General features: G+C 52.3%; 2 protein-coding genes across 2 annotated transcripts in view; one reads left to right on the top strand and one right to left on the bottom strand.

The window, feature by feature from the left end:
* COG1 (component of oligomeric golgi complex 1) overlaps positions 1-6,151 on the top strand; it is a gene marked incomplete at its 5' end in the record, with an annotated part of 7,823 nt that extends 1,672 nt beyond the window's left edge. Inside the window, 9 exons of the mRNA XM_009077617.1 lie at positions 403-613; positions 720-1,481; positions 1,710-1,856; positions 2,748-2,909; positions 3,186-3,313; positions 3,755-3,863; positions 4,524-4,633; positions 4,713-4,788; positions 6,014-6,151. Of these exons, the coding sequence (XP_009075865.1) occupies positions 403-613; positions 720-1,481; positions 1,710-1,856; positions 2,748-2,909; positions 3,186-3,313; positions 3,755-3,863; positions 4,524-4,633; positions 4,713-4,788; positions 6,014-6,151 (1,843 nt within the window). The remainder of the gene's footprint in view (positions 1-402; positions 614-719; positions 1,482-1,709; positions 1,857-2,747; positions 2,910-3,185; positions 3,314-3,754; positions 3,864-4,523; positions 4,634-4,712; positions 4,789-6,013) is intronic.
* A 982-nt stretch (positions 6,152-7,133) lies between these two features.
* Positions 7,134-12,697, bottom strand: FAM104A (family with sequence similarity 104, member A). Its single transcript, XM_009077616.1, has 3 exons — positions 12,533-12,697; positions 8,794-8,856; positions 7,134-7,376 (listed from the first exon to the last, which is right to left on the bottom strand). Exons 1-3 carry the CDS (start codon positions 12,695-12,697, stop codon positions 7,134-7,136), a joined length of 471 nt encoding a protein of 156 aa, XP_009075864.1.
* Between the last annotated feature and the right edge of the window lie 1,740 nt (positions 12,698-14,437).

Genomic DNA, 14,437 nt, shown 5'->3' with positions numbered 1-14,437 from the left:
CTGTGCTCCAAGCTTTGACACCTGCCACAGCCCAGTGGCTTTCCTGTGGGATGCCAGTGTAGGATCCAGGTGTAGCTGAGGTGCAGAGGTACCCTCAGCCCCACAGGTGGTTCCTCTGGCAAAACCTCTTAGGTTAAGGATCTCCCCACCTTGAGGATTTTCTGCCTTCCCTGGGTTGTGTCTGAGAAGACACTGAGGTGACTGTGGTATGATTTGGGTAGGAAGGACCTTAAAGTTCATCCCATCCCACCCCCTGCCCTGGGCAGAGACACCTTCCATTAGCCCAGGTTGCTCCAAGCCCTGTCCAACCTGGCCTGGAACACCTCCAGAGATGGAGCAGCCACAGCTTCTCTGTGCTGTCCCAGTGCCTCCCAGAGGCTGAGGTGAAACCATTGCCTTCAGGTGCAGCGAAGACATCAGGGCTGGGGTCAGCAACCTGCTGGTGTACGTGAAGAGCATGAAGGGGCTGGCAGGGATCCGGGATGCTGTGTGGGAGCTGCTCACCAGTGAGTCCAGCAGCCACAACTGGGAGGCTGTGTGCCAGCGCCTCCTGGGCAGGCCTGTGTCCTTCTGGGAGGACCTGCTGCAGCAGCTCTTCCTGGACAGGCTGCAGGTGGGTGCTGTGCTTGCTCTGTGCCCCCCTCGTCCCTGTCAGCAGCACTTGAGGGTATGTTTTGAGTGGCATATTTAAGGTGCTTCCTCTCCTGGTTCTGTTGCAGACTCTGACCAAAGAAGGCTTCGAGTCCATCTCAAGCAGCTCCAAGCAGCTGCTCACTTTAGCCTTGCAGGAACTAGAAGTCAAAGCTGGTTCCTCAGCCCTGAGCAAGCAGATCCAGCTGGAGCACAACGTGGCTCTGTTCCTGTGGTCGGAGAGCCCTGGGGACCTGCCCGCGGATGCTGCCTGGGTCAGCGTGGCCCAGCGTGGGCCCTTCACCAGGGCTGGGCTGGCCATGAAGGCACAGGCACTCACCCCCTGCGTGCAGAGTTTCTGCTCAGCCCTGGACAGCAAGCTGAAGGCCATGCTGGATGATCTCCTGTCCTACCTCCCCACAGACTCAGTCTCCAAGGAGCAGCCACACTCGGCCTTTGACCGCTATGCCGACGCCGGCACCGTGCGGGCACTGCTCCGTGCCCACTGTGTCTCCTGTGTCCAGCACATCCTGGGCTGTGTGCAGGAGGAGCTCCAGAGTGCCCAGAGCCTGCTGGGGGGGCAGCTGGACCCCCCCAGCGATGCCAAGCTCAACGCTGTGCTCTTCATGGCAAGGCTGTGCCAGTCACTGAGTGAGCTGTGCCCTCACCTGCAGCAGTGTGTGCTGGGCCAGGCAGAGGTGGTGCTGAGGGACACACGTTCCACCAAGAAGCTGGGCAAGGGGAAAGCCCAGGAGGTGACCCCTGAGCAGGCCAAGTGGCAGGAGCTGAAGGCAGAGCTCTTGCAGCAGAGCCTGTTGGCTTACCAGATCTGGAGCTCAGCTGTCACCAAAGTAAGGAGCTGTTTCCCTCCTCAGAACTGCTTCGTGCATAGGGTTCCCTCCCTTGGGGCAGTGCTGGCTGCTGAGAACTCCCCCTGCTGCTGCCCAGTCAGGGAGAGGCACCTTGGAGGTGGCTCCAGTGGGATAGTGTCCCTAAGATTCACTCTGGGAGGTTGGGCTGTCTGTCCTTGGTCCTGTCAGAACTGTCCTGTAACTGAGGCTTTTGTCTTCATGCTCCAGGCTCTGGTTCAGTGCTTCACCCACACATTGCTGCTGGACACAGCTGGTTCTGTCCTGGCCACAGCCACCAACTGGGATGAAATTGAAATCCAGGAGGAGACTGAGTCTGGAAGCAGTGTGACATCCAAGATCCGCCTGCCCGTGCAGGTATGGAGAACAGACTGGGGGAGGAGAGCACTGGGGGACAGAACCACCTGCTGCTCTGCTGTGCAGTTTGTTTGCTGTCACAAGCAGATGACAAACACTCTGGTGCTCTTGGAGATACTCACCTCGTGAGGACAGAGGTCAGAGGAAGGAAATAGATCCTTGTTGGCTGTTTATTCCAATGAATAAGTTTGGCCCAAATCCTGTAAAACTGAGCCAGGGAAGGACTTAGGCCTGGTTTAAACACAGAGGTCCCAGGAGAGAGAGGTCATGGAAATTGGATGCACTGAAGGGCAGGGCTGCAGCAGTGGGACTGTGACATCCTGAGGGAGCCAAGGAGTGTGGCTTTCCATGGAGGTGGTGCTGCTGCAGGAGAGACACTAGGGACAGAGCAGGTGGCAGTGACATGAAGGGGGAGGAGGGCCAGGACAGAAGGGAGTTCTGTTTGCACAGCAGGGCAGGGGCTGGACAATAATCATCTGCAGGGACCCTCATCCAGCAACTTTCATTGATTCCAGTGGAAAAAGCAGCTGGCTGAGAGCTCAGGATAGCTGTGAGGCCCAGGAGAGGAGTGAGGAGTACCAACCCTGGGGAGTGGGTGAGCAGAATAGGGGCAATAGTGACAGGAGAGCTGTAACAAGCAACTCTGCTCTCACCACCCTCAGGAGAACACCTCTGGTAAAGCCTCTGTGGGACTCTGAGCAGTGCTGTAACTCCAAATCTGGTGTGTCAGGAAATCCAACCCCATGAGGTGGCCCAGCCATGCTGTGGGGGCAAAGCTGTGGCTGCTGAGGAAGGAGGAAGCTCACATCACCCAGCTGAAGGGATGTGGTTACTGATAGAGTGACCTGAACTTACAGACCACATGCAAATAGACACTGTTCTCTCCCACAGCCTTCCTGGCACGTCCAGTGCCTCCTGTTCAGCCTGTGCCAGGAGGTGAACCGGGTTGGGGGTCACACTCTGCCCAAGGTCACCCTGCAGGAGCTGCTGAGGACCTGCATGGCAGAGGTACTCACTGCCTATGAGAAGCTCATGGAGCAGAAGCAGGAGAAGGTACATGGGTGGGATCAACCCTCACTGCAGGTGGTGGAATGGAGGGTGGCTGGGAATGCAGGGATGCACATGATGTCCCTGGGAGAGGGGAGGACACCCTTACCTGCCTCCCCCAGTTGAGGCCAAAGGGGTCACACCCCACACTGCACACTCACAATGGCTCCATTAGGCTGGTTGTGCCTTGGTGCTGCTGTTCTCAAACATTCCCCCTGAAGCAGCCCTTGGACAGCCTCTGTTTGTGAGGGAAGAATCCCATTCCCCCTGTCCTGTTTGCAGAAGGTGGACACCTTCCCCCTGACCCAGAGCAGAGCTCTGCAGCTGCTTTACGACCTGAGGTACCTCAGCATCATCCTGACAGCAAAGAGTGAGGAGGGAAAGCCCAGCAGGAGCAAGCATGACTCCAGGTGAGGCAGCACTGGGCTTCACCTACTCCAGCAGTGCTTTAGGGGGCTCTAAAAGCAGTCACAGGAGTTGGGCAGTGCAAGGCTCCAGGCTCTGACATCTGCACCAACACTGAGCTCATCCTCAGACTAGAGGGGTGGGATGCTGTGGCCAAGGGCTGAGGCAGTGAGGTGGTCCACAGAACAACAGTGATACCCCTAAAGGATGCCCTAGAGAGGAGAGTTAAGCTTCCACCCAAGAGTTAGCCTTGTGTAGCTCCTAGAACTGAGGTATCTCTCCTAGAAGCACCACAGGGAGAAAACTCCTGTGCCACAGCAGCTGCTGTGAAGATCTGGAAACCCTTTAGGTACTGCTGTTCTGCTCAGTCACCTCAGAGAGGAAAACCTTGGCTACTTCAGAGTCACCAGGATGTCACCCCTGACAGGACTCTGCTCTGCCTGCAGGATTGAGCAGGTGATTGACTTCCTGGAGGGACACATCGATCCCTTTGACTTGGACGTTTTCACTCCACACCTGAACACCAACCTGAATCGCCTGGTGCAGAGAACCTCGGTAAGGGCAGGGCACAGAGCAGCAGGCAGGGCTGGGACTGCCTTTTGCAGGGCTGCTGGGGGTTTGAACTGCTTAGTGCCTAAAGATAAGCTCTGGCACTTCCCTTGGAATGGAAGTCTTTACTGCCAGCTGAAGATAAGAGCAGCTCACTGAGCTGGTCTGGAGTTGGCTGAACTTTTATCTAACAGGATTCCCTGGAGCCTGTGCAGTGCTAATTGGGTTAAGTAGTGCTGAGACAGGCCTAGAACTCAACTGTGGTAATAATTAAACAGTTAGAGGGGGAAGGGTGACACTGCAGGCTCAAACTCAGTGCCAGTGAGGTGCCAGTACTCAGCAGCTGCGTGGTCAGCTCATACAAACAGCTCCTCATCCCTTCCAGATTCTCTTTCCCAAGTACAAACAGCTCCTTTGTTCCTTCTAGGTTTTCTTGCCCAAATACAAACAGCTCCTCATTCCTTCCAGGTTCTCTTCCCCAAATAGAAACAGTTCTTGTGCTTTCCAGGTTCTCTTTTCTAAATGCAAACAGTTCCTTGTGCCTTCTAGATTCTCTTCCTCAAATACGAACAGTTCCTGGTGCTCTCCAGGTTCTCTTCCCCAAACACAAACAGATATCATCCCTTCCAGGTTCTCTTCCTCAAGTACAAACCTCCTCCTTTCCAGGTGCTCTTTGGTTTGCTGACAGGCACAGAGCAGCAGTACACGACCCGGAGTGGTGCTCTGAGCTCTCAGGAGCTCCACAACATCCTGCCCTTAGCATCCAGCCAGATCAGGTAAGGCACTTGGCTCCTCTGGGCATTCTCCTGCCTCTGGAATTGCTCTTTCCCACATTTCTTTGTCCCTTCTCTGAAGGTTTGGCCTCCTGCCTCTGAGCATGTCGAGCTCCCGAAGGGGCAGAGCTGCTGCCAGGAGCACAGAGCGAGCACAGGTTGGTCCAGCTGAGCTGTACAAGTGGGAATATTCCCCCACTATCCATTCTCCCCCCAACACTGGAGCTCATGGGGACAGAAGAAAGCAGCCAAACAGTTCATATTTCACCTGATGTTTATTTTGGGTCAAATGAGAGAGAATCATTGTGGTGACACAGCAGGGATGGGTTGGGTTTCTCCTTGGCCCTCATAAAACCCCTTTGCCCCTGTGTTATGCTCACTGCTCTGGGGTAAAACAGGCAACAGCCCCCCTGCAGAGGCAGTGAGGAGTGACACAGCTGGAGGTCAATAAAGACAATGGAAAGGGCTGCAAGAAGGGCTGAAGGACAGTGGCTAACTGTTGAACTCCTTTGCAGTGGGATGCTGACCCCTAACCCCGAGGAGGCCTGGCCTGGGGACCTCAGCCTGTGTGAGGAGTGTCCTGCTGCCCTGGCTGTGCTGCCACTGGGCTTCAGCACACAACCATCATGCTGCTATGTTTCCCTCAGTTTAAAACATCTGCTTAGATGCAGCTCTGTGTGCTGAGAGAGACAAGGAATACCTCACTGCTGTGGGAAGGAATGATTAGTCTTCTGTTTCCTGTAGTTATTAACTCAATAATCCTTCTGTGGTGATGTCTTGGCAACTGGGACAGAACAGGGAAGGTCTGGTTTTATCAGTGTCATTTGAGATGCTGATTTCACTCTGCAATTCTGCTTTCTCCATTACTCAGAGCTGTTAAGGACCAGACACAGCCTCAAGGTGCTTTAAAAGCCCAAAGCTTCCCACTAAAGGTATTCCTTACCTCTCCCCTCAGCTGGAGTAGAGCATAGAAGTGTGCAGTGATGGCTGGTTTGCTCCTCTCACTCCCCTCACCTGTGTCCTGTGCCACCCTTCCCAGATGCTCCTTCTCCACTGCTCAACCACTTCTGGAGAGGTTGAAGCCTACAGATCTCCAGGAACAGCTCTCTGCAAGGACAACAGCTGTGCTGCCACACTGTTATCCCTTGCTCTTCCCAGCAGCTCAGGATGTTGTTTGGGAATTGTTGAGCATGGAGTGCCATCTGCAGAGTTCCCTGTGGCTAACAGCAAAGTGCTGTGCTGCTGTCACTGTCTGTCTGGCACTAACCCCCAGCAGTGGGAAGAGCTGGTTGCTGTGGTTTGCCCCTTGCAGCTCCTGTAGATGAGGGTGTGGAGGAAGTCCCAGGTGTGCTGGAATAGTTACAGTCTTTCTGTCTTTCCCAGGTTCCACCTGCTGTGGTGCCCAGAGAGGACGAGGGGTCACGGCCTGGGGCTCTGTTCAGGCAGTTTGTCACCGAGGAGGAGGACACAGCTGCACCTTCCCTCTTCAAGCTGGGATGGCTGTCAGGCATGGCCAAATGAGGCAGCAATAAATCAGCCTTGGTCTGTGTGTCTGTCTTCTCTGAGATCTCTCCCATGGGCAGGACCAGTGACACCTCCAGGAGTGTCAGGAGAACATCCCAGTGTGTCACTTGCCCCAGGATTGTCCTTGTGCCCTGGCTGCTGGAACAGAGGTGTAGCTGCTCTTTCTCTTCCTATTCCTGACACTGTTAACCTTAAAGTCAAATGAAAGGGAAAAAACCCAAACCAACCTATACACTAAGAGAAAACAAAACCTTTCACAGCTAGAAGTGGGTGCTGGGGCAAAGTCAGACTCCTCTGTCCTTTAGGCACCACCACCCTGCTCTGAGTGGCCCCAACAGCACCTGCCAAGCCTCTCCTAGGGCTGATTCCACCTTTTTTTTTTCCAGTCCTGGAGCAATGAAGCTCATGTGGCATAAAACACATCCCACTGAGCAAGGTGGGAGCTCACAGCTGGCCAGGCCTAAGGAACTGCACTCACTCCTATTCTCATGACTAAACTCTTAAAATGCTCCAAAAAACTTCTGTTTCCAACTCATTTTGTAACTAGTTTTATTGAAATTAAAAAAAAAGACTTATAAAACTGAAGAGGAAACTGGAGAGAACTTTACAGAAAGCAACAACTTGCTAACAGACAGATTAGGCAGTTGATTGGAATTGGACAGTTGCAATCCTATAACACACATGTGGACTCCTCACTCTCCTCTCAGAACCACCCCAAAAAGAATGCTATAAAAATTGCTTCCAAGCCCCTTCTCTTTTTTTTTTTTTTGTGTTTTTTTCTTTTTTTTGCATTGCAATAGTGCAGCAAAACCACAAGTAAACAATTCCCTGTTGACCTGTTATTTCAAAGAGAGACTGAAAAGGCAACAGGCAATTTTTTTTTTTTGTGCAATTCCATGTTACCAAACTTTGAAGATGCAATATCCAATGTCCACAGTGCTGTCCCTTCACAGAAGGCAGGGAGGGAGCTGCTGGGGCATCATGTGGGGAGGCGCCCCCGGCTCTGTAGGCTGTGGAAATGAGCTTCCTTCAGGATCTGGTTGATGTGGAAGTAAGGACCTTGGCTTAGTGCAGACTGCTCGTGGAAGGGCTGGGAGGAGACAGGGCTGCCTCCTGCAATCCTGGGGGTCAGGCTGCTTTCTGCCCCACAGGCTCTGTCAGGGCTGTTGATGCTGCTGCTGCTACAGCTGCTGCTGCTGCTCCCACTGTCACTGCTGGATGACTGAGACAGAGACAAGGCCAACAGCAAAGTCAGACAGTTCTCCCCCCTCCCTGCCTTTCCAGCCTTTAGGATAATCCCTCCCAGACTTCCAGCCTGATGGACTGACTCCACCTTGGCCTCCAGAGGTTGTTATTGCCAGCACAAGTGTCACCAAGCTGAAGGGACAATCCCTTACCCAGGGCTCACTGCCCTCTGGGGGGTTGGAGTTCAATCCCTCCAGGTTAAACCCCTCAGCTGTGCCCCCAAACCCACAGCAGCACCCGTGAGGTTTGCTGGGATCATTGAGAATTGGGAAATAAAGAGCATTCCTGGTCAGGAATGACCAAAACCAGCACGGGGGGAATTGGGCACTCCTGTTCCAGCAGGGATTTTAGGGAAGCTCCATGCAAAGCATTTGCCTACAGGTCAACCCTCAAGTGAGGTATGAAGCAGCCAAAGCAAGAGGCTGTTAAAGGCACACAACACCCAGTTTAAGTCTTTGAACACCTTCCCATCCATACAAATACTCCCAGTTTATTCTGGGATGGCAGCATGAACTGGTATATTCCATAACAACCCCATAACAATTCACTTGGCATGACAGTGAAAGAGCAACAGGCACCGAAGGCTTCCACAAACAGCAAAGAGAACTCAGGATTTAGGTCCCAGAGAGGCCAAGGCTCATGTGCCAGCACCTGGGATAAGCACATTCCACAGGAATGGCTGAGAGAGCCTCAGCCCATCATTCCCAAGCTCTCAAAGCAATAAAACTTTGGCTCACACCGTTTAAGGGCTGCTAAGAAAAGGTTCTGTTAGCTGCAGCTGGAATGTGCTATTCCTGTGGGATGTGCTGCTCAGGACAAGTCTGTGCTTAGCTGAATCAACCAGTGAGTAGTTACTCACTGGTTACTCTGCCATCCCATCAGGAGATCCACAGGAGCAGCCACAGCAGGTGAGAGCAGCTAAACACCCATGATTTGTTAAGTATTAGGCCACAGAATCACAGCTTGGTGGCCACAGCAGAGGAGGCTAAATGTCACCAAGTCCTCAGTGATTTACACACCCAGAAGGATTTACTCGCTCAGAGGAAACCTGAGGAATGGTGCAAACCACCTGATGTGTACCAAAGGCCTGAAAGGCACTGTGGATACTTGAGGTGGCACTGATCCATGATGGATTGTGACAATTCCACCCCATCCACGATGGGTTGTGACAACTGCCTACCCAATTTGGTTCTGCTAAGCACCAAAAGCCTCAGCAAAGACACAGGTGAGGAAGCACAGAGCAAGCAGCTCCTCTTCCCAAAGCTGCTAAATCTAGGGAGGAAGAAACCCAGGAGCACAGGAAGGAGTCAGGATGGTGCTGCTAGCACAGCAGCACAGAGAGCCACAAACAGAGCTGTCAGGCTGAGCCACAGCAGCCCTGGAGAGGAACCCACCACGCAGGCCACTCTGGTGCCCCTTGCTCTGCGCTCCTTACTGCTCCTGGCTGCAGCCACCTTCTGCAAATCAAGGGAGAAACCAACATGAGAACCTGGGCTCACCTGCTGCTCAGCTGCCACCCCCCCACAGACACTCTGCAGCTGTTAGTAGTGATTATTCTGGGCATATCTCAGGGGTTCTGCGCGCCCTGGGATGTGCTTGTGGCACCTCAGGGTGTTGCCAGCTGTGGTTGGTCAGAGCCTCTTTATTTCCAGTTCTCTCCCAAGCAGGTAAAGCCCCTTTGTCACTTGGAAGACCTACCATGTCCCCACCAGGCTGTGGTGCACATTCTGTTAGGCATTTGGACTACAATTAGATACAAAAAAGGATCCTTGGAGTCATCATGTCAGCAAGGACAGGGATCCACACAGTGAGGCACAGCAAAGCCCAGTGACACTTTAACTAGCAAAAAAGGTATCCTCAAGGCTTATTAGTCCTCCTGAACATCACACTGAGCCTGAAATCATTACCTGCAAAGGTTTTAAGTCATTGCTTGTTCAGTGTGTAGATCTGTGATAGCATCTCCTGACAGCACCTGGAGAAACAGCTCCTGCTGCTCTGTAGAGCTTCCAGGGTGGGTTTAACAGAGACATGACTTGGTTTTCAGTCAGAATTTCAGACCAGCCCTTCCCTCCACGAGGAAAGACAACATTTTTCCCCTCAAAAAGAGAAGAGCTTGGCTGTGAGAGCACAACTGCTGCTGTGTGTCAGTGATCTCCAACATTAACCCTCAGGGAATCCTGACCCTACCAGGACAAAGAGGAACCACAACAAATATGGGTTTACAGAAGCTATTTAGGAAGGAAAAGTTAGCCAGAGCACTGCAGACTCACTTCCTTCCCAGGGAGAATCAGAGCAAAGGGTTTTTCACTGGTGGTTCCTCAGCACTCCCTGCTCACAGAATCCCCTTGGAGGATCCACTCCAACCTCTCTTGACCTGCTGTAGCCATGACCTTCTAACCAAAAACAGGGCAAACAACCCAGGTGACCTCCTGGCAAAGGGAGGACAGGCTGAGCAGGAAGTGCAATCCCATGGCAAAGCTCTGGTTAGCTAATGTTTAACGTGGGCTGTGGCTCCAGTTCAGAGGGTTTGTCCTGAGCCTGATCCTGGGCTGAGCTGCAGAGCAGAGGCTTAGTGTCACCCAAGGGTTTAGTGTCACCTCAGGGTGGCTTGTTCAGAGGGAGCATCAGGAATGGCACATTCTCACAGGAACCTGCCAAGATGCTGATAAAGACTGAGGAGAATCTTTCCCTCCTGTAAAAGTTAGAGTCAGAGGTGCTGCCTGCCCTCAGGGAAAGGACAATGCAGTGGGAAAAAACAAGGATATCATTTGGCATCGCATCTAGCTCAGGTGAGCAGTGGGATTCAAATGATGGAAAACATCACAGAACTGCCACTAAAACCTCCTTTCACTGTAGGGAACGGCTCACTCTTCAGAGCCAACACTGATAGAAGACAAAAAAATGGGAAGAGATCCTGCCCAAAGCCAAGTTCTGTTTGAAAATGCAGCTCATCCTGAGGCTATGCTCTCAGAGACATCACTCTGCTAGAGGAAACAGGCAATTTCTACCCAAAAAAGGCCCCAGGAATCCGTGCTTTAGGGAATGTTTCACCCAGAGCAGTGTGTGTATGCCCTGCCATGGAAAGATCTCTCCTGTGCTTTCTCAAGGCACAAACTGCTCCCACAAACACTTCCCAAGTTCACTATCCCAAAGGCAGTGAGGACTTTTGATCAGCAGGAGCTGCTGCAAACAGCTCAGGAAGCTGAACAGGAGTATTCCAAGAGGCTGAGGCTTTCCAAGCACTCGGAAACACTTGTGCACAATGAGCACAAGGATTTCCCCCTGGGGCACAGGAAAGGCCTTAAGGAAACATTGGGGCAATTCTGATTTAATCTCCTCTCCCGGACTTCTGGGCATGCTCAGTGCAGTGAACCCACAGGAAAACAAGCCAGAAAAAAAAAATAAAAAAAAGAGGAGAAAGCTCTATTCATCAGGAGACAACACTGGGAATTCTGTTCCCTGCAGAAAGGGACACTGGGGTTTGTTTGGGGGTTTGTTTTCCTGGGCTTTGGTGTCAGGGAGAGCTCCTGAGCTGCTCCTGCCTCACACCAGGGCTTGAGGTGTTAAACACTTCTCCAAGGCAAGAACATGCAAGCAGCAGAGTCTGTTAGCCTGAGCAGTGACCTCACTCTGCCTTAGCCATGCCCAAGCTGTTCCCTCACAGCCCCAGAGCAGGACAAGGTTAAGGTCACCCCCAGTGTGGCACAGAACCATCCCCAGCTCTGCTTTTAGTGCCTCTGCCCAACTCCAGGTGTTTGCACAACAAGCAAAGATGCTGCTGCCACTCACCAGAGCCTCAACTTCCTTACTCCCAACTCCAATCCCTTGTTCCACACTAAATTCTTCCTCCTCCTGCCACAAAGCTCCTTTAGCCATTAACTACTCTACCCACGCGGGGAGGTTTGACCTGTGGGACAAGGGATTTGGTGTCAGATGGCAACAAACTGGTCACAGTTCTCCCTGGTAGAGCCCAACATGCTTCAGCCCAGCAAGTGCCACTCCTGGAAAAAGAGCAATAGAGGAGCCAGGAATGGTTTTCATCCCAGGGAATTCCTTTGGGAGGAACATCTCAAGGTGTTAAAGCATTTTCGAGTCCTTGTTTGTGCAGGTTTAGGATCTCCCTCACACCAGGAATGTATAAATATCCATTCCAAACCATTTCCAGACTGTAAAGAGCTCAATTTGCTGCCAAGACCATTAACAGATCAACAATCCAGAGAATCCAGCAACAATTTCTACCGGAATTCCTCAGGACAGGGGTGAGAAGGCTCTGCAAACACAAGGATATTCCAAAAGCCATAAAGGAAATCCATGTCATTCACTTCCAGGGACACAGGAAGAAGCCTCTGCTCTGCCCCCTCCATTCCATGAGCATCCTGCAACAGGCAGAGATGCTCACAGGGAATTTGAAGGGGAATAAGACAGGGAACAGGTCAGGAAAAGTAAACTGGGAAATCAGTTTAGTAAGGAAAGACATCTCCTAGCTAGGGAATTGCACCAGGAGAACACCTGACACAGGTGAGGGGGAAGGAAAGAAGAGACAGTTTAGTTTGTCCCATGTCCAGTAAGAAATCATGGGCAATAGGAGTAGGAGCCAAATGGTTTGAGTTTCAGGTGGTTTAGCTGTGAACAAACAAGTTGTGCTTGAACTGAGCAGCAGCATCAGAGCAGGTTTGAACATCAGAAAACTCTTAGTTGGAATTTTACCTTCTTTTCTGACTTTTAACCATAAATAATTTCTTTGATATCAGTAACTCCAAGCTGAAGAGCAGAGGGTGAGGTGAAGGGACCACACACACACCTTGAAACCTCATCACCTCCTCAGCTCCGGCCAAACTCATCCCACACAGCAAAGCCAGATGTGGCACCAAGTTGCTTTCTCGCCTCCACTTGGATGTTGCTCTGCAGGGCTGGAAATGCATTGCCAGGGATAATCCAGGATCCACTGGGAACATGCTGATTTCACAGCACCTCTTAGATGTCAATCTCTGATGTCGCCAAGTCAAACCTCAGCCACAAAGCTGAAAATCAGTTTTTTTCCCCCTAACAGCTCTCCAGGGATAAAACTTCCCAGGATGTTCCAAGGATTAAATTCAGGATTATATTAGTGGCTGTGCCTGGGCAGGCTCTCACCTCAGTGTCCCAGGAATCCTGAAGGACAGAGCTCCTGGTGCTGCGCTTGGTCTGGGGAACATGTCCATCATCGTCACTGCCATTCCTCCTCCTCTTCCTGAGGGAACAGGGGGAAAGCAAAGGATCAGCTGGTGATACACCTCCTGCTTTGTTCCCTGAAGGCATTCCCACCAAAACAAGCTGATATATCCACGAGTACCCAAAGTTCTGAGGTGCTGTGACTCTCAGGTTCCCCTTGAGCTGCTGCTGCAGTGGGGAGAGAACATCTTGTTCCTCACCAGTTCCACAGCAGCTTCAGGGACATGGAATCACATTCAATCCATTTCTGAATGATTTCAGTTAACAATTCTCAGCTTTTCACCTCTAAAACAATCCTGAGGGGCTTGGAGTGACCCCCAGGAAGAGCTCTGGGTGAGTCACAGTGACACTTCCACTCTCAGTTACCCACCCTGTTCCCATCAGCACTTGGCACCCACAGCACTTCCTTCAGCCTCTGCACCCTGACAGTGTTTGAAGTCATCACATTCCCAAACAACATTTCCCACATGGAAATAAGGTTTTGGCAGGAAACACCCTGTGGAAAACAAACCTTTCCCTGTCTCTGAGGTGTTTTCCACCCTCTCACGACCTCCTGTGCTGCCTGAGACCAATAACACACAACAACCTAATAACACACCAAGGAGTTCATTTTTATCCAGATCTTTGCAGGCACCGAGGAAAAGGAGAGTTTGGAGGATAATGCGATGAGGGTGGTGCTCATATTCCCTATTAGAAGGAATAAAAGGAAGCCTCAAACCAAGCTGGATGAGGCTTGGAGCAACCTGGGCTAGGGGAAGGTGTCTCTGCCCAGAGCAGGGGTGGGATGGGATGACAGTTATGCCCTTCCATCCCGAACCATTCCATGATTCCATGACAAGAGTTGATCCACAGCACCATCCCAGACTCCCCGTCCTCAGTGCCCACAGGAATCCAATGCCAACACCAAAGGGGTTTTTGCAGCACACAAAGCAGATGTGCCAAGCAGGATCTCAGCCAGGCAGAATCCAGGATGGAGCCGGTGGTGCCTGATTCCATGGCTCCAGTGAGTCAAGGCAGACTCCAGGCAGTATTTATAACTGCTCCCCTGCTGCAGACAGGCTGTGCTGTCACTGTCACACAGCTCCAGGATGTGCTCCACGCCCACGGCCCAGGAGCTGCTCCCTCCTCCCTCCCTCCCCATCCCTGGGCTGCTCACAGCCATCCGACACTGCCAGCTATCAGCTTCTCCCTCCCCTAGCACCACTATCCTTGGAAAAACACATCCCTTCTTGCTCCACAGCTGGATCCTTCCTGTTGTCACACCTGCAGTGACCACCAGGCCAAGTTGGACAGGGCTTGGAGCCACCTGGGCTGGTGGAAGGTGTCCCTGTCCATGGCAGGAGGTGGGATGGGATGAGCTCTAAGGTCCTCCCAACCCAAACCATTCCATGATCCTCTGCAGCTTCACACCTTCAGGCACTCCCAGTCCAATTCCTTCCCTGTCCATGGTCCCTGCAGTTCCTCCCTCACCCCTTTGATCTCTGCTGGGTTAGGTCACTGGTTGCACTTGGTGATCTCAGACGTCATTTCCAACCTGGTTAGTGTCGGAATTCTGTGACCTCCTGAACGCAGCCAACACCTCTCAGACTCTTCCGAGGGCCCTTTAACACCCCCAGCCCAGCTTTAACCTCTCCAGAGCTCTGGGGTTCACTCCCAGCCTCTCTTTAACCTCTCCAGAGCTCCATGGGCTGCTCCCAGCCCCACTTTAATAACCCCCTTAGAGCTCAGCGACTGCTCACAGTCCCACTCCTCCAGAGCTCCGGGGGTCACTTCCCCCCTCTCCCCATCCCTCCCTTCCTCATCCCCCTCCCTCCCTCTCCCAACTCA

The sequence above is a fragment of the Acanthisitta chloris genome, unplaced genomic scaffold (genome assembly GCF_000695815.1).
Source record: "Acanthisitta chloris isolate BGI_N310 unplaced genomic scaffold, ASM69581v1 scaffold27306, whole genome shotgun sequence".
Lineage (NCBI taxonomy): Eukaryota > Metazoa > Chordata > Aves > Passeriformes > Acanthisittidae > Acanthisitta > Acanthisitta chloris.
Note: the sequence above shows the minus strand (reverse complement) of the source record. Positions and strands in the feature narration are given on the sequence as shown.

Bases quoted from the DNA above. Each gene is read 5' to 3' on its own strand.
- FAM104A (XM_009077616.1), bottom strand. From the start codon at position 12,697: ATGCCTTCAGGGAACAAAGCAGGAGGTGTATCACCAGCTGATCCTTTG. The intron at 8,857-12,532 runs GTGAGAGCCTGC...CTTGATTTGCAG, and splicing joins AGGATTCCTGGGACACTGAG to AAGGTGGCTGCAGCCAGGAG. The intron at 7,377-8,793 runs GTGGGTTCCTCT...TCTCTGTCTCAG, and splicing joins GCACCAGAGTGGCCTGCGTG to TCATCCAGCAGTGACAGTGG.